This window comes from Cupressus sempervirens, chromosome 2, assembly GCF_028749045.1.
Source record: "Cupressus sempervirens isolate cs-2001-9-10 chromosome 2, ASM2874904v1, whole genome shotgun sequence".
In the NCBI taxonomy this organism is placed as follows: Eukaryota; Viridiplantae; Streptophyta; class Pinopsida; order Cupressales; family Cupressaceae; genus Cupressus; species Cupressus sempervirens.
In genome coordinates, this window is record NC_143119.1 from 309,380,400 (window position 1) to 309,400,745 (window position 20,346).

A 20,346-nucleotide genomic window follows, 5' to 3' on the forward strand; every position below is an offset into this window, starting at 1 on the left:
AGTTTTTAGGGTGGACAATTGTTTCCCCATTCCTCTCTATTATTTCCTAGGTTTTTTGTAGAAGTTGTGTTTTATTTTTTACAATATATGGTATCAACAAATAATGTGGTAAGCATATGAAATACACTATTTGACAACACACAAAGATTGATCATACCACCAATGATCCATTGATGATTCTCTTTTCTTATGTATAAGGTGTAATTTAAAATTTGAATAGTCCAAATTTTGAACATATTGAGAATATACCTGAATAAGTCCCTAAAATTGGCAATAGACCAATATGGCCTCTACTAAATCTACCATGCAACATTCAATTTAACTACACAACATCATCAACATTGACCCACATATAGTAGAAATTAAGTTGTGCATGCCAAAAATGTTGGCCCCAACCAAACATTATCATGTCAACAATACTACAATTGTGTGCCACATCAACACACCACTTGTGTATACATGACATCATCCTTTATTGACAACAAGCACCATTTTAGCTTGGTACAAACCATTCATTTTTTGACACATGGCTCTTGTTGTTTGAAAATCGACAACCATTTAAGAGGTAGTTATCTTTTCTACAATGACCATGTAACTATCAAATCTAATTATATATTTCATTGATATTAAAAATTAATTGACCTTTTTCCCCTTTACCATTCAAGTTCTTTGAATTGCATTCCAACTATAAAGGCATGAATCTTGCTAATTTAAAGGCATTTTTGAGCATTTTTGTTGGGTTTTAGAATAGATTATTTTGAAATTCATAGTCGTGTAGTTTCTTTCTAATTTTGATGTACAAATTTTCTAGAATTTATTATTTTTCATGACAATTCCTATCTAATATTTTATTCTATAACATCCAAGGCTTCATTTATGCTCATGCATACAAAAAAATTAAATTTTAGGTGCCATTTTTTTTAAAGTGCATATTATTTGTCTACTTAAATATTTTTCTATCAAATTGTAGCCATTATGTCATTATGAGTGGACATGTCACTTTCAATGTTTGTTATATTTTGGTCTACTTTGGAACTTGTATTTGCTTGGATCTATATGTGCTAAAATCTACATGCTGGGATCAAGATGAAATATTATATCAATTTCAACTACACAAGCATGTTAAGAATACTCAAAACCAATCATAAAGCTTCCATCACAACATCCGATGAGTTTGAACAAGGATACACAAACCTTGTTGAATTTATCCTTGTAAGGAGTGTTGTGGGTGTTCTCTCCCAACACAAGCTTTTAATCCCATAAATAATGTGAAGATGAATGTGAATGCAATGCTAAATGCAACTATGATGAAAGATTGAATAGATCAAGGAATAATTATAGAGCAACCATCCTTAAACATTTGATACAAATGAAAGAATGTATATAAGATCTAAGATCTAATGAAGATGAACTAGTAAATGTAACTACCAATTAAGATGAACATTAAACTATAAATGAATACATCTACTAAAAAGTATTAGTAATAAACTCTAAGATTGCTAAAATGCTCTAGAATGAAACTACCATAGTAACTCTAATGAAAAAAGGGAGATAACTTTCTTGAGACAAGGGCTCTATTTATATATTTTTAGGAGCCCTTGGGGAGGTGGAATCTATATGGCATCCACATAGGTACCAAAAGGGAGACATATAAGTCATCCAAATTCTAACTTTTCTCAAACATATGTGAGAAACTTGAGTTGTGATGGGTCAATGTGTACTTCAAGTATACATGTAAGAGTGTGGCATAGATCTTGAGAAGGATTTCTTTTTTGATAGGTACAATGCCATGAAGCCTCATGTTGTGTTTAGATTAAGAAAACCATCTCAATTGGGCACCAAAGATTAGAGATGGATAGGTATCCTTGGTGTAGCCCTTAGTACTTACATAAATATCTTAGGTAAATTTAACCAATTAGCGCTTGCTTTTTGTTTCCAACTTTATAGCTTTACTCTTGATAATTCCTTGAAAATATAACCGAAAAAATTAATTTGGCTATGGTCAAGTTGTTAGAACAAAAAAATGGAACTTATCTCCTCTTAACACAATTCTACAGATCTTGAGAGAGATATTGACCAATGAGACATTCTAGGAAATTTTGATAAGATGTCATCAATTTTGTAAGAAACCTTGTTTAGAAAAATTTAGTATTATTTGAAAAGACAATTTTTAGAAATTTTCTCATACATGTGTGACCAAATAATTAGGACTAATGGTTCTAGGTATCAAGAAATTAGTCTAATTAACATTAGTTAGTTAGTGAATGGGCTCATTAGCTAGAAAGTGATGGGTGTAAGGTAGGATCTAGGTCTAATCAGGTTTAGGAGAAATTGAGCATGTAAAGGGAATAAATAAATAAAATGTATTTAAAAGGGATTTATGGAGAAACATGTATTAAATCAAATTTAATATATTAGGAGAATGTATTTAAATTAGATTCAAATACATTAAGAAGTAAGTGTATTTAATAAATTAAGTTATAGAACATAGCAAATATAATTAATTTGATAATTAACCTTAGTGCTACAAGAGATATTAAATAAACTAATATAGGCCCGAAGGGAAGATTTTGGGTGTCTACATGATCTTTGATAAATCTTATGAATTCTTAATTAGATTTTTCTATAGTCTAATTTTGAAAGTTATAAACACTAGTATTCAAAGTCCATTTCACCTTATTTTTCGAAATCAATTGTGCAAGGTAATCGATTATTGATCTCAATTTATGATTTGAAGGGAGTATCATAGATGTAATAATGAGTTTGCAACATATCCTTCTATTGTAACTTTGATTATGGATAATTGTGAGTCATACTAAAAAGACATCATCACACGTTGTAGACAATTCAATCTCTTGACTTATATTTATGTACCCATTCCTAAGCCAAATTCATAGCGAAAGTAATCAGTTTGGAGAAATATGATTGATGATATTAGAGGAGTGATTGATTTGTGTGTAAGTTTAAATTTTGGTTGCAATATCTAATCCATGTTTGAATGTATTTAGTGCCTAGATATATTGTAGGCTAATATTTGGGAGATTTTTGGAGATCCACATGTCCTTCCGCAAATGGTCCTACTTAAGAATGACTTCTTCCACTTGATGATGTTGATAAGATTTCATTTGATGATGACAACTAAGAAGAGCTTGAATATTTTGTAGCACTTGAGATTTATGATGATCCATTGACTCCACTTGCAACTACTACTTCTTCAATTGACATCACACATTCACATTTTGTTAGTGATTCTAGTGAGTCATTGAAAGAGATATGTATTTGTAGGAAACTTACAATTGGAAGAATTGTTGTTTTATTGTTGATGTCAAATCTATGGATGAGACATATTGCTACCTAATATAAATGTCATATCTAGTTGATTAATGAAGAGAATTTGAGAGTTATTCATAACTATAGCACATAGAGGAAAGGTTGAAGTTATGAAAAGGAAGGTACAATGGATATTTGATGAGATAGACTTTGATAAAGAAAAGTAATTGTTTATGTCGAGAAAGCTAAGACATGTCGAGCAAAAGAGTAAATCACTAAAGAGTGTTGAGTAATGCTAGTGCCAACCAAGCCACAATTAGTGTTGAGAAAATCTAGTTTGACTAAGAATTAGCATCGACCAAGCAAGTTAGTTGATGCTGAGCCAAAAAGCTTAAACAATGATCAAGTATTTTAGTGACAATCAAGTATCAAAATTCAGTAATTGTTGAGTGATAGTAAAAGATCATATTCAAAGGAATTGTAAGATCAAGTCAACTCAATTGACTTCTAGGTAGATGTAAACCATGTTGAGGATTAGATTGATGAGTTGGATCATTAAATTGAAGATGATGATTAGGTAAAGACGTAACAGAAGGATTCTAGAGAAGTTTCTAGAGCATGACAAGAAGTTGTACATATACATTGAATCAAGTTGAAGTTGATCATAAACCCTAAGATCTACAATAGATGTAGATAATATTAAAGCACAAATTGCCAATTTAAACTAGGGACACTGAACCAAACTTTTGGTGTCTATACAAAGAAAGGTTGATCAGAAGCTCACAAGAGTTTGAAAGTGAAGCTAAATTAGAAAGCTTGCAGATGTGATGCTATTATAGATAAGTTATTTTGAGAAAAATGCTTAAGTTTTGATGAGAAGTGTAGACTGATTGCTTGAAGAGTTTCCAAGAAAATCAAGATCAAAGATGACAATGAAAAGCTTATGAGTGAACCAACATAAGGATTGAACAGATATATGAACCAACAAAAGTGAGTTGTAATCACATAGATCAAAACCTATTGTTTTCTTTCTTATCATTGTAAATAGTTTGTATTGAAATTGTTTTAACAGAGGTTGACCTAATAGTCATTGGAAGACTTGACAGTTTGTGTAAATCCATTAACTAGGTGGCATTCTAAATGGAATGATCAAAGTCCTCTTACAAGACCACTCCTAATAGGGTGATTAAATCCTTTAACAATGTGTATTTCAAACTTTTAACAAAGTTGGCTCCTAATAGAGCTCACTTCGAAAGAGTGGAAAAGAGTAAGACGTTGTTGGTGGTTTTTCCCAAATTGGGTTTCCATGTAAAATCCTTGTGTCAAACTATGATGAATGTCTTATGAATGTTTTACATGTGATAATGCTTTTCATTATGCAATACAAGTTAAGTTTACGTCAATTTTACAATATAGATCAAGCAACAACAAATTAATAAGGATCGATAGAATATTGAAGTGTTTAATGTTTACTAGTTCAAGTGGTACATGTAGACCTTGAGTAACTGATTCACCTCTTCTCCTCTCAGTTATTCTAAACATTTCTAACAATTGGTATTAGAGCTAAGTGTTTATAGAGAAAAGTTTGAAGGTACTTAAAGCTAAAGATCATGACAAATAAGAGAGATGTTCCCAAGCTGAATAAGGAGAACTTTCCTACATGGCAGACCCTGATGAAGCTTCACATATCCAGTATCAGTGATGCTGCTATAAATTTTTTGAGCAACAAATATGTAGCAGTAACAACTATTCCTTTGACTACTGAAAAATTGGGACATAAGTTAGATCACAACCAAGCAATGTTGGAGATTGCCTTAGCCCTAAGCTATGTCGAGTTTGATAACCTAAAAGATTGTGATATTGCAAAGAAAATGTGGGATAGACTGAAGACCATATATGGAGGTGATGAAAATGTACTAAGAGCTAAAGAAGAAAGCCTTAGAGGTAAATTTGATGATATGAGAATGATTGAAGGTGAGAACATAGTACAATACTGCACAAGAGTTAAAGAGGTTGTTAATGCTATTCGAGAAGAAAATGGAAAAAAGTGAAGATGAAACAGTGATAAGCAAGGTATTGAGGACTCTACTCCCTATCTATGCCATTAGAGTCTCTATAATTCAAGAACTAAGGTGCACACTAGGTAAAAACTTGACCTTAGAAGGTGTAGTTGGTAGACTTACTACTTTTGAGATGTCTAGTTTTGATAACTGCACACCTACTACCATTGAAGTTGCTTTCAAGTCACAACTGACTCTTACTAAGAAGAAAGAGAAACATGTGAAGAGTGAAAGTGATGGTTATGATGATGAGATTGATGAACTTGAAGGCCTCATTGCAAAAAGGTTTGGAAGAGGAAAAAGTAAATACTAATGTAAATTACCTATCATTTATTTTTCGTCCAACAAAGTTTGGTCATATTGCTGCTAAATGTCTTGACAGAGAAGATAAGGATGAAAAGAAGGAAAGAAAGTATAAAGGAAGAAGATATGAAAAAGACTACAAAAGAAGCAAGGATGATAAAGGTAAGAAATTTTGTTATATTGTTGAAGGAAAGATTGATAATGAATTTGAGAGTAATGATGATGAAGTTGTTTAAGTTTCTATGAAAGAAGAGCCTAATGAAGATGAGAAAAATGCATTAATTTCTTATGTGAACAAAAGTGATAGATGGATAAGTGATAGTGGATGTTCCAATCATATGACTAGTGATAAAGACAAATTTAAAGATATTGGTCCATATAATGGAGGATGTGTTAAATTTGGTAATATTCCATGTGTTATAAAAGGTAAAGGCACTATTCAATTGATTGACAAAATAACATGTGGAAATGTTTACTGGGTTGAAGGACTTAACTACAATTTGTTGAGTGTTTTATAGTTAAACAAATTAGGTTGTAGAGTTGAATTTCACAATAGGAAGGCCAAGATACATGATGGTGATGGTAAGATATTTGGGATTGGTGAGCAGACAAGAGGTAACTTATTCTATCTAGACCTATCAAAAGAGGCATGTATGTTTGCACAACAAGAAGATGTTTGGTTATGGCACAAAAGATTATGTCATGTAAATTTTGACAATTTGGTGAATATAAATAAGATGAAGAAAGTAAGAGGATTGCCTAAACTAAAGAAGCCTGATAATGCTATGTGTAAATAATGTTAGTTGGGAAAGATGACCAAGTCTAGTTTTAAGAGTAAAACATATACTCCTAGTGATATTTTGGAATTGGTTCATACTGACCTATGTGGACCCTTTGGTGTTAAAAGTTATTATGGAGATCGATATTTCATTCTATTTGTGGATGACTACTCTAAAATGATGACTGGAATATTTCTCAAAGTTAATTTGATGCCTTTCAATTATTCAAGTGATATTTAGCCAGAGTTGAAAAGGAAACATGGAAGAGTCTAAAGTGTTTGAGATTTGATAGAGGTGGTGAATTCATCTCACATGAGTTCAACACATTCTACAATGACAGAGGAATCAAAAGGCATATGTCAGCATCATGGACCCCTCCTCAAAATGGGATAGCTAAAAGAAAGAACATATCAATTATAGATTGTGCTAGAACACTAATTATGGAGAAAGGCGTATCATAGAAATATTGGAGAGAAGTGTGGTTAGTACTATTTTCTATACCTTGAATAGAGCTCAAGTCAAAAAAGGTACAAATGCTACACCTTATGAACTATGTTATAGTTATGCTCTCAATGTTAAATATTTTAAAATATTTGGAAGTAAATGTTATATATTGAAAGATAACAATGATGGAAAACTTGATGCAAAAAATTTGAATGGATGAGAATCAAAATCAAACTAAGGATAGTGGTCACTCATGGAGGTAAAATCTTTTGGATTGTATCGTAACTAATATTATTATTAGTACTTTGGATATTTGAGATGTTGCCATCAATGCCAAAGAGGGAAATTGTTGGAAACTTACGATTGAAAAAATTGTTGTTTTGTCATTGATGTCAAATCTAGGATGAGACATATTGCTACCTAATCTAAATGTCATATCTAGTTGATTGATGAACAGGATTTGAGAGTTACTCATAACTATAACACCTAGAGGAAAGGTTGAAGTTATGAAAAGGAAGTTACAATGGATATTTGATTAGATAGACTTTGATAAAGCAAAATAATTGTTTATGTCAAGAAAGCTAAGACATGTCGAGCAAAAGAGTAAATTACTAAGGTGTTTTGAGTAATGCTACTATCAACCAAGCCATTGTTAGTGCCGAGAAAATCTAGTGTTGATCGAGAATTAGCTTCGACCAAGAAAGTTAGTTGATTTTGAGCCAAAAAGCTTAAACAACAACTGAGTATTTCAATGACGACCAAGTTTTAAAATTCAATGATTGCCAAGTGATAGTAAAATATCAAATTTAAAGTAATTGTAAGATCAAGCCGAGTCAATTGATTTCTTGGAAGATGTAAAATGTGTTGAGGATTAGATTGATAAGTTGGATCATTATATTCAAGATGGTGATTAGGTAAAGACCTAATAGAAGGATTCTAGAGAATTTTCTAGAGGATGATCAAGAAGTTGTACATACACATTGAATTGAGTTGAAGCTGATTGTAAAATCTAAGATCTATGATGGCTGTAGAAAATGGTAAAGCACAAATTTCCTATTTAAAGGGATATTGAACTGAACTTTTTGTGTCATGTCTAATCAAGTCTAGTCGATCGTAGCTAGTGTGTATGAGAAAGTTCATATACAAAGCAAGGTTGATCAGAAGCACACAAGAGTGTGAATGCGAAACTAAAGAAGAAATCTTGCATATGTGATGTTGTTATTAATAAGTGATTTTGAGAAAAAGGCTTAAGTGTTGATGAGAAGTGTAGACTAATTGCTTGATGGGTGTCCAAGTAGATCAAGATCAGAGATGACAATGAAAGGCTTATGAGTGAACCAACATAAGAACTAACTAGAGATATGAACCAACAAAAGTGAGTTGTAATCACATAGATCAAAACCTATTGTTTCCTTTCTTATAATTGTAAACAGTTTGTATTGAAATCCTTTTAATAGAGGTTGACCCAACAGTCATTGAAAGACTTAACGATCTATGTAAATCCTTTAACTAGGTAAAATTCTAAATGGAATGATCAAAGTCCTTTTACAATTCCACTTCTAATAGGGTGATTAAATCCTCTAACTAGGACACATCTAACAATGTGTATTGTAAACCTTTAACAAGGTTGGCTCCTAATAGAGCTCACTTCGAAAGAGTGAAAATGAGTAACATGTTGTTGGTGGCTTTTCCCAAATTGGTTTTCCACATAAAATCCTTGTGTCAAACTATGATGAATGTCTTATGAATGTTTTATGTGTGATAATGTTTTTCATTATGCAATGCAAGTTAAGTTTATGATAGTTTTACAATATAGATTGAGCAACAACAAGTTAAGTAGGATTAGTAGAACATTGATGTGTTTAATGTTTAATAGTTCAAGTGGTACATATAGACCTTGAGTAACTAATTCACCCACCACCTCCAATTATTCTAAACATATCTAACACTATTTGTCTTCCTAGTTTGAATTCCTAGTTGCCAAAAATTGGTTCATTATTTGTAGACTCTTACATTAAAAATTTTGGAGACATATTTAAGGGGATTTCTCTTCTCTTTGATGATAAGTACATCATAGTTGGGGAATATTCTTCACAACCTTTGGAGATTAATATTATGAGTCTCTTCCTTCACTTGATACTTCACATTGCTTGGCTTAATTTGATCATGCTTATGTGACAAATTCTTTGAGCTTGGAGACTTCCATTCAATTTTCAAAGACATTTCTCATATTTAATGAGAGTCATGGCAACAATGTTGTCACTTCATCTTTTTCTTTGGATCTTGTTAAGAATATATTTTCATTGGTTCCTTGTATGCCACATTCTTTTGTGATTGGACATGTTACTAATTGGTTCATGACATCTTGATCCTCATCCAAGGACATGGTGACAATTGAGAAGATTTCATAGACACCAACATCATACTACATTCAGATTCCACTTCCAAATTCTTATCTAGAATGGGAAGTGTTCCTACATTTGTACTTTGTCTATCTTCTTTCCAAGGGGTAGATGTTTTGTTTGTAGACACAAGATTGTGTTTTATTGTCAAGCACTCATCATTTTTACAAGAGATTGTTCATTATGTGGAGGATATCATGTCTCCTTCTTTCCTTCCAATGGAGGAGTACTTGACAATATATACATGATATATTTAGTCCTTAGGGGGTCTTAAGTCCTCCATACATACATCTTATTTGTTGTTGTTTTATCTCTTTTTAAAGGGAAGTTTTCTCCCAAGTGGTTTTCTCCTTTTCTTTTATTTATGAGAGATTTATTGCATTGCATTGTATATTGTACATGGGTACCTAACATGGCCCAGTAGTTGGGGCCCATCATGCATTATGAATTTAAGTGAATTCTCTTAAGTTATACTTGATAGGGTGGGGATATTGGCGTAATTAGTCATTCACCTAATTACACTTTACTTGAGTGCACTTAGGATAACACATAGTAGTTTGTATATGAGACACCTAGGAGTTCACACATTTATTCACACATCGTATAGGAGAAATTCAACTTTAGGAGGTGATAATAGTTATCACATTCCCCTCTATGTGTTTTTTCCTCCTTTAGTGTACTTATCACATTAGCATCCCCCACATATTGTACATACTTCATTGCATACTGGATGACGATCCACCTTTGGTGGACACACGACTCTACCTTGTTTTGATGATAACTTATCTCTTCCTTATCATATTTTCTTAATGCCTTGCCTATATAAGAAGGTTGATTATGTCTATTAGCAATATTATCATTTTTGCATCTTGTTGCAATTGTCTTTCCATTCTCTTTTGAAAATTATCTTGGTGTTTCAATTGATCTTATGAGTGTTGTAGAGTCACATTAACTCTAATATATACAATACACATGTAAATTTTGGGAAAACGTTTCCTTTTTAGTTCATATTGTAACAATGATAGAAATCAATTTTAATTAATTTTTAGTAGCTTAGCTTTAAGAAAAACAATTTTTGAAAAACTAAAAAGTACAACAATTAATTCTACTAATCATTGTCAATCATGTGCACACATCTACACCCACATTCTCCCTTGTTTTTTAGAATTGTAACTAATAGTCACAATTTTTTTTAAGATCATCCACTTAAGAATATATATTTTTATATTTATATAGAGCATAAACTGAGTTCACAACAAAAATGAGATCATCTCAAATTGAGATAGTTTTACCAAATTATCATAGAAAAGACACTCAACCTACAGGTACCAATCTACCAAGCCTACTCAAAAATATACAATATATATGTTTCAGAAAATGATACAAAATATAAACATCATTAAGTACATCAAGGTGATCAATACTAATCTCAAGGCCCTACACACTTAAGAATATTTTATCGACACTTGAACAAATAAAATGTAAAAAATATAAGAAATTGTATTATTGTTGTTTACATATTACATGGAATTTTGCATTCAAAATGTATATATAAATCAAATTGATAACATGTAACATATATAGGTAAACTAATATTTAAACATACTACAATGAGAGGAACTAATCCATACATGATATTTGTTTATTTTGGTTCTTAAATGTTGTAGTTTTAATATTTATATTCTTTATTGCATCTTTCAATGCTTATCTTATCTAATCTCTCTCCCATAGTTAAGTATTCATTGTCATTGTTATCCTTCTCTATAAAACATGGTCCCAAATTGTTATATTGATCAAGACATATTTTGTTATCAACTATATCAACAAACATCACACTATAGAAAAATCTACAAACTTAAAAACTACAAAAAACAAGTAAAAGACATCTTTATGCCATTGTGACAAATTGCAAACAGTTTGTCACATTTATACAAGACAACTCAAATCCACAATATTTATCAAATAATTTACTAAACTAAACATACCACCCTACTAAATTATACCAATATACTAACCATTATGTAGTGCAACTTCCACAAATAAAGCCTTCACATACTTAACAAAATTAAACACTAACCATCACATCATATTATAACCAGTTTTTAATTTTATGACATTTATCAAGACTCATCTTTTAGAATACGAGACTTCTCAGACATTCACCCATGTATAAGTTTACTCATCTCTCACAAACACATATATTCCACTTAACATTCATTACATTTAGACAATGTTCATAGGCTTGTTCATGATACTTCTCACACATTCACCCATCACAGTACTACTTCAACACAAATACACTCAACCATTTCTTGACATTAAGCTCACTCAACTAATATTACTCTAGCTCAAGCATACTTAACCATGAAATTTTCCCAACACTAAGGCCACTTAATTATTTAGAGGAATTAAGCATTAAGCCCAATGATTTGGAGCTTAGCTTGTTTACAACAAGCTCCCCTCTATAGCCTCTCAAATGATATGTAGTGGATCATCTTCCACACCACAAGTACAATAGGAATCAAATCCACAACCTAGAATATTTGAAACAAAAACAAAAACTAAGCTCACTTAACTGATACTACTACTCAACCACACTCAACCATGAATCACTTACTTTTTTTTCCTAAGAGAAATTGAGAGCTTAGTCCATTGATTTGGAGTTGAACTCTTCGCTAGAAGAATTGAGAGTTTAGCCCAATAAATTAGAGCTTAACAATTAATAGGGAAAACCCCTTTAAAACCTCTCCAATAGTGTATAATAGACCTTCATCCATAGAGCCAACATGTGACCTAGCCTACCTTAAATAATCACCAAAATTGAGTGAATTGACCTTGAAATCATGTAACCAATTGAATTATTACCGATATACACTCTCCAAGCCATTCAATATAAAATCTTGCTAGTTTCATTTTAGAATTGTTTTCATATAAAATATGTATACACGCTCTACTCATTAATGGACGCGGCTATTGTTAAGACAAAATGCACCTTTGACCAAAATTGAAAAAATCAAATACACAATGGATTTTGTTGAAATTTTCAACATTTGTTCTTCATGATCTGTATGTTCTGTAATTGAAAACAACAAAAAGTTCCTAGCACAATGCTCACATATTGAAATATGAGCACTTATCCACCTACCCAGTCGAAGACCTATCGCAACCCCTTGGGGAGGGGGACTATCTATATATCCCATTTCGGGTCTCCCTTCGGTTCAAGTCATGATTCATTTGCTCCAAGCTCAACTAGGGTCTTTCTAATCCCCTTTAGAATAGTAGGTTGAGAATGGAAATCCCTACTGGGCATAAGTGGGCCATTTATTGATCTACCCCCCACCAATCCCACTCTACATGCATGCAAAATTTTTCAGCTCATCGAACATAAACATAATAATGAGGAGGATGTTGAATCCCCATAATAATCTGTTTGGGGGCACAAACTATCTATAATAATTGGGAGCGGGGGAACAAGCTGTGCAACTATTGATTGGTGGCACTGCTCCCTTTGCTTTTGGAGATCCAACAGGGGTGAAGGGAATGTCAAGAATGTTGTATCTGCCCCCACCTTTGTCTATACTATTGGTGAGGAATGATCAATAGGCTGGGGGTAGGGCTTTCAACCATCGTGAGTATGCATACTCAACTAATACTACTCTAGCTCAAGCATACTTAACCATGAAAATTTCCCAACATTAAGGCCACTTAATTATTTAGAGGAATTAAGCATTAAGCCCAATGATTTGGAGCTTAGCTCGTTCACAACAAGCTCCCCTCTGTAGCCTCTGAAATGATATGTAGTGGATCATCTTCCACACCACAAGTAAATTAGGAATCAAATCCACAACCTAGAATATTTAAAACAACAACAAAAACTAAGCTCACTTAACTGATACTACTACTCAACCACACTCAACCATGAATCACTTACTTCTTTTTCCTTAGAGAAATTGAGAGCTTAGTCCATTGATTTGGAGCTGAACTCTTCACTAGAAGAATTGAGAGTTTAGCTCAATAAATTAGAGCTCAACAATTAATAGGGAAAACCCCTTTAAAACCTCTCCAATAGTGTATAATAGACCTTCATCCATAGAGCCAACATGTGACATAGCCTACCTTAAATAACCACCAAAATTGAGTGAATTGACCTTGAAATCATGTAACCACTTGAATTATTACCATGTAGCCACTTGGGTTATTATCGATATACACTCTCCAAGCCATTCAATATAAAATCCCGCTAGTTTCATTTTAGAATTATTTTCATATAAAATATGTATACATGCTCTACTCATTAATGGACGCGGCTATTGTTAAGACAAAATGCACCTTTGACCAAAATTGGAAAAAATCAAATACACAATGGATTTTGTTGAAAATTTCAACATTTGTTCTTCATGATCTGTATGTTCTGTAACCGAAAACAACAAAAAGTTCCTAGCACGATGCTCACATATCGAAATCTGAGCACTTATCCACCTACCTAGTCGGAGACCTATCGCAACCCCTGGGGGGCAGAACTATCTATATATCCCATCCTAGGTCTCCCTTCGGTTCGATTCATGATTCGTTTGCTCCAAGCTCAACTAGGGTCTTTCTAATCCCCTTTAGAATAGTAGGTCAAGAATGGCAATGCCTACTGGGCATAAGTGGGCCATCTATTGATCTATCACCCACCAATCCCACTATGCATGCATGTAGACTTTTTCGGCTCATCAAATAGATACATAATAACAAGGAGGATGATGAATCCCCACAATAATCTATTTGGGGACACAAACTAACTATAATAATTGGGGGCAAGGGAAGAAGCCATGCAACTATTGATTGGTGATGTTGCTCCCTTTGCTTTGGAGATCCGACAAGGGTGAAGGGAATGTCAAGAATGTTGTATCTACCCCCACCTTTGTCTTTACTGTTGGTGAGGAATGATCAATAGGCCGAGGGTAGGGCTTTCAACCATCGTGCGTATGCAGCTCCAATCACATATAGAATAGTAGAGGTTTGGTTTGAACATGGCCGCTTGATCTCCCAATGAGTTGGGCTAGGGATGAATCTCATATTCACCCCTTGATGACCATAAATGAAGCAAACAATATCCTGCCCAATTTTTTTTTTAATTACTTTTGGTACATTATGTATGGGGCATAGGGGGCGCCCTAACTAGCCACCCCATAAGGGAGCATGTCATGCCATAACACACATGTTCACCCAAGTGGTAACATACGTCCAATGTTGCAAAAAAGACAACGCTTGTAATGCTGCATCAAAAATGCCGGCTCAGCGAAGTGGATAACTACTTAATTTTCCTAAAGGCTTTAAAAACCCGCCATAAATCTCATTACTTTATTCATACATTTGATTTCTTAACAAGGGGAAAGACGTTAAGATATTGTCCATCACGTGGCCTAACATGGGCTCCACGACCCCCGGGAAGATTAACTCGAGGCTGACGTGGGCCCATTCTTCTTATCACCTGACGTGGTTGATGGTGACTTGTGCACCTAGAAAAATAACATCATCTCTATAGGCTTTATCAGCTTGCCGGTGCAACAATTCCCGATCAGGCAGTGCTGACGTGTACTCTAATTTTTTGGGTAATTGTAATCATCCATAGTGGTTAAGCTAATTTAGGGGTGAAATTAGCGAGCTTTTCTGCTATATAATGTACGAGAGGGGGTGAGTCTAAGAGCTCACAATCTTTGCATAACCGAAGAATCAGTCTGGGTTGAGAATTTGGGTTTCTTTCAACTTGTATTCTTGTTGCTTGGGAGGAAGAAATTATGGGTCTTTTGGATAAGCTTTGGGATGATACAGTTGCCGGCCCACAGCCTGATAATGGCCTCGGTAAACTAAGGAGGAGTGCCACCATTAACATTCCTGGCCAGTCGTCTTTGCCAGGTTCGTTACAGAAATGAACTTGGTCACTTTTTTGGAGAAGATTAAGTGAGTGCTATTGTTTGATGTGTTTGAGTTTAGATGGGGGGTTTCATTGATGGGAATTGTAATGCTGGTTGAATTGCGTCTCAGATGGGTTGATGTTGTTATTGTTTGATCTTAAATGCTATTGGTTGATGATAGATGATATTGGGTGTTTTAAGATTTTTCATGGGTCTTTGATGGGTTGATATTGTTGTTGGTTGATGATAAACGATATCGGTTGATGATAAATGATATTGGGTGTTTTTAGATTTTTCATCGGGCTTAGATGGGTCGATATCGTTATTGGTTGATCCTAAAAGATATTGGGTATTTGAATTGAAATGCTGTTAGAATTTTGGGTCTTAGATGTTATTTGTTTGTCCTTCAATGATATTTGGGTGTTTAAAGATTTTTCTTGGTGTGATCTGGATCTGGTGAACACTGTTACAAGGGTTTCTGAGTGATTTGCTATTGATAAATTACTTGGGTTCGTGCTTTTTAATTGAGACATGATTTGTGGGTTTCGTTCAGTATATAGATTTTTTGTTTTGTTCAGCATATTGATTGTGGGTTTTCGGAGACGGTTAATGTTGTTTACCTAGGTCATGAAATTAAAAGTTTTGAGTCAATTGATTCTCTGATAGTACTTCGTCTGCCTTTTGGCCGTGTAACCATAATCCTTTGTTTTTTTTGTTTGGAACTGAGCAAGTGAAGAGGGCAGATTTGTGCTTGCAATATATAATTTGTGTGGGGAGGGGAGAATTTTTCGTATTGTGAAGTATTTATTTGTGCTGTAGAGTGAAAAGAATTTTGAGTGTAAAAAACTGAAGTGGCTTACAATTCTTCATTAAATTTTGAATGAAATATAAGATTTTGACCCTGTGGTTTGATGGTGCTTTGACAGAGAGTGAAGAGGCTTTAAAATTGATGAGGCGGCGCAGAGCAAGTGCAGAAATAATGAGATCAAATGAAGAGGCGGCACAAGTAAGCCGGAGCATCCAAATAATGAAGCCTCCATATGGACGCCCCCTCTCTGTGGACACCTCTGAAGTACCCTCTTCACCTTCAAGCGACAGCCCTCCCGTTTCACCCTTTTCATGTAAGTAAAGATTTCCAAGGTTAATATGAATCTGCCTGTTTGGGTAAACAATTAGTTAAAAGGAAGTTGCAATAGTATATTCTTGATCTTATTCTTGTATCCGCATATATCACACTCAAGTTTCTAAATATATCCACATCCAGTTTTAGATCATCAGGACATTTGGCTTGCGAACTGGAGCATATCGAAGAAGCAAATCCTTCCTTGCAACTATAGAACAATTTTCAACGTTTGTTGCTTTGTATTTTGCTTGCCACATCTCCTGCTCGTTGCAGTTCTGATATTGAATATGATTCTTAACGAAGGGTTTAAGAAGAAGATTGTGGTGGATACCATTGCCTCCTCGCAGATTAATGGCTATAAAATTTTGGGGTTTTGGGAAGTTATTTACTGGTTTTTAGGTGGGTCAAGGGGCAAAAATGAAAGATTATTATGATTCCAGGTACACAATAATACATTGCATCTAATTAATCATGCAAATTTTTGTTGCTGCAAATCTGAGTCAAAGCTGCAGAAATGCAAAGCTAAATTTGTATGTTTTTTGGTTATGCTATTAAAAAGGCAGTGCAAGTTTAGGTAATTGAATCCTTTGAGGGAGTTGTCTTTGGAAGAATCTGTTTGACAACTTAAACTATTGAGAGTTAGTCATTTAGAAGGTCAGATTAACTGGAAAACAGAATTTGATTTCGCGAGGCATCAGAATATCTTGACCCTAGCATGAATCCAGATGTCCATAAATTGCTGGTAGAAACTTTTCTTAAAGTGAAAGGATCACAATGCATTTCACAGTCGAGAGTCAACTTCACGGATATGAGGTGTACATTAAAGGCAATTATTAAGATTGCATTGATATACATTCAAACCTCCTGGTACTCCTCTCTATGAAGTAGTCTGTGGTGTTTTTCTTCAGAAAAGCTTTAATTATGGCGAGGTGTTATTTGTTAATAAAAGATTACATGGTTCTATTCATGAATTAGGGGGTTTTAGGATGGGGCTTAAGTTTTATTTCTGAAGGGCTAAGGGATTACTTGGAATGTAGAAGCTCCTATTTTTGAAGACTCCGTTTATTGTAATAAAGTTATTATAGTTATTTGAAGTTCATTGTTAATAATAATTGAAATTTCAAAGAAAATGAAGATATTTTAAAAAACATAATGAAATACAACTAAAACAATAACTCAATAATGAACATCTATTTTATGCAATCTGAGATCATACATGATCTCTAGTAATAATAATATAAAATATCATTTCCTGATTCTGCAACATGTTTCAGGGACACCAAGAGAGCGAGAAAATCCATGGAGAACCCCGAGAACCCCAACAAAACTTGGATCTGAGAAAAGAGAGAAAGCAGAACCCAGAAGCCCAACTGTGTATGACTGGTTAGTTCTCTAAATCAGTTGAACCACTATCGTTCATATGCTCTCTCCTGTTTACAGCAGGCAATGGTACTAATTCCTCTTGGACTACCAAATGCAGGGTAGTGATCAGTGCTTTGGACAGATGAAATGCAATTCAAGGCTTTTTTGATGGTGATTGCACTTCCCCACTTGGCCTGTTACCTGCTGCTGCCAGCCGCCTCGTTCTCCATCCACACACTGTAGATAGATACTAGTCTACATTAATTAACTAGGCAAATCTTTGTACAAAGTTTGCAGTTTGTGGGTTTCATGTTCTCTTTGAGTATTGAATCATTTTCTCTGCCGAGGATAAGGTGGCCCAGTGAAGTAAAATAAATTGGACAGCGAACATGAGAGAGAATATTAGGTTGTTAAGATGTCATGTCTGAAGGATAGAGATTGGTTTACAGTTTTGGAATCCCAAAAGTCTGTATAATGTGGCACTAGTATGGCGCCCCTCGGTGTACATATGTACTTTTCAGCTTGTAAATGTAATCCTTCAAACGAATTAGATTCCAATCCAGTCAATTTGCTTTGCTGTTATAAACGGTATTTAAGCCTTGTCTCATGTCCGATATTTTAGCTTTTGAAGTAAGGTTTATGTCATATGGCGACCTTTCATTTAAAGTATAGATCAGACGTAGCTTCATTTGATTATTAAGTTGACTTATGGGGAATCAGATTTCTTCAGCTCCGGGGACACATGTATTTACAGCTATTGATTTTTTCTGGGGGAAGAAGATGACAAATTTATAAGGGGTCCGTGTTAGGCTTATCCATCGAAGGTCAATCATTGGTGGTCTTGAATTGGGGTTTATATATATCTTCGACTATTAGAAGTTTTGACTGTGCTCTTATGCAAAATAATGACTTTTAAAATACAATTTCTATAATTCATCACATTTTTATAATTTCATTTTTGTATTAACTTGATAAAAGTCAAAAGTGGTCATTTGGAACGTAACTTGGACATTGCAAATTAGAGGGGTGAATATTATTAGTAATTGAGGTTTAGCAAGAAAAATGAGTCGATATAACATGGGAGAGAGCAAACTTGAAGTGGTGAAGTGGCAAGATTGTTGAAATAAGAGTGTGTATTATTTTATAAAAAAAAAATTATTTTAGATAATGAAGAGGGTAGACTTGTATTGTTTGTATTTGGAGGTTTGATGAGCAATGAGTGCAAAATTATTGGATTTAGAGTATATACATGGTTTGTTAGTGATTGCAAGTCTTATGAAAAAGTTCCTTGTTTGTAACTAAGTGATCCAGATTGAGAGAACCTAAAAAATTCACAACCTTAGTATCTCATATAATCAACATCATTGACTATATCTACTTGAATTGTGTCGAAATGTCATGCTAAAAATATATGCTTGGTCAAAGTTTGGGTCAAATTGGCGCACCAAGGGTTGATTTAATAAAAAGACGTGAAATTTAACCATCTCAGAAGTGGTCAGCAATGGATTTCAAATTGAGGACCTTGTTGAGAGTTTCCAATGACTTCCGTTTCATAAAAAATGGAGATTACATGTGGAAGTTATGTTCGTTTAAAGTTGGAGGGAAACACAAGTAATGATGACATCAACATGAAGCCAACAGTCTACCAACATGATGACATATTAGTCATCAGTCCACATGAGAAATAGTGAGATGGCATTTTCCAATCATCTAATGACGTGTTATTGTGAGCTATTAAAATAATACAATTAACACCATTCCAAGGTAGGCTACTTTACTTTAAGGTTAATTGTTGAGTTGTCCAAAATTATCACCAATGAAGTTTGAACATGATGTGTCATTGTGAGCTATTAAAATAATACAACTAGCACCATTCAAGGTAGGCGACTTCACTTTAAGGTTAATTGTTGAGTTGTCCAAAATCATCACCAATGAGGTTTGGAACCTTTCCTTTAGAAACATGCCCATCTACCACCATACCACATGAACACATTTGGATATTAAGTGCGCCAAACTTTACTTAAAGGTAACCGACGGGTTTAAAAAGCTAAAAATAACATCGTAGGGAGTTGAACTTATAACCACTATTGTGCTATTTCCTTCATTGACCAAGTGCACTAGCATGATTTTCAAAATTGGATTTGGTTGATTATTAACTAGCTTTTATATATATATATAAGCTAGTGGCTGTCGCGGCGCAACCAGAAAAATATTTTTTGATTTTTCTATTTTTGATAAGGTTAGTATTGATTTTTTTATTTCTTTTTAAATATAGTTGTATAAACTTACTATAAAATAGTAGTAGTATAAAATTATTGAACATTTTTTTAAAAATTCTTATCAGTTTAATCGAGTTTTATTTTAAGGATATTGTTAGGTAAATTGTTATATTGAAGAGTAGAGTTAGGGTTAGGGTTAGGGTTAGAAATAGGGTTAGGGTTAGGGTTATCGTTAGGGTTAGGGTTAGGATTTTAATTAGAGTTAGGGTTAGGGTTAGGGTTACAATTAGAGGTAGAGTTAGGATTAGGAATAGAGTTACAATTAGAGTTAGGGTTAGGGTTAGGGTTAGGGTTAGGGCTAGGGCAAGGGCTATTTTAGGATTACGACTATTCTTAGGTTTAGAGTTAGGGTTAGGTTTAGAATTAGAGTGTGTTAGTGTTAGGGTTAGGGTAAGGACAATGGTAAGAATTAGGGTTTAGGTTA

The 20,346-nt window shown here is 33.8% G+C and overlaps 1 protein-coding gene and 1 long non-coding RNA gene across 2 annotated transcripts; one reads left to right on the plus strand and one right to left on the minus strand.

The window, feature by feature from the left end:
* The first annotated feature begins 14,949 nt into the window (after positions 1 to 14,949).
* Positions 14,950 to 18,229, plus strand: LOC149572323 (dormancy-associated protein homolog 3-like). Its single transcript, XM_089813523.1, has 4 exons — positions 14,950 to 15,159; positions 16,085 to 16,279; positions 17,556 to 17,664; positions 17,762 to 18,229. Exons 1-4 carry the CDS (start codon positions 15,042 to 15,044, stop codon positions 17,787 to 17,789), a joined length of 450 nt encoding a protein of 149 aa, XP_089669649.1. The 5' UTR covers positions 14,950 to 15,041; the 3' UTR covers positions 17,790 to 18,229.
* LOC149572324 (uncharacterized) lies at positions 16,124 to 17,417 on the minus strand. Its single transcript, XR_016359909.1, has 2 exons — positions 16,350 to 17,417; positions 16,124 to 16,314 (listed from the first exon to the last, which is right to left on the minus strand). It is a non-coding gene; the product is annotated as an uncharacterized LOC149572324 (long non-coding RNA).
* Positions 18,230 to 20,346: the final 2,117 nt, after the last annotated feature.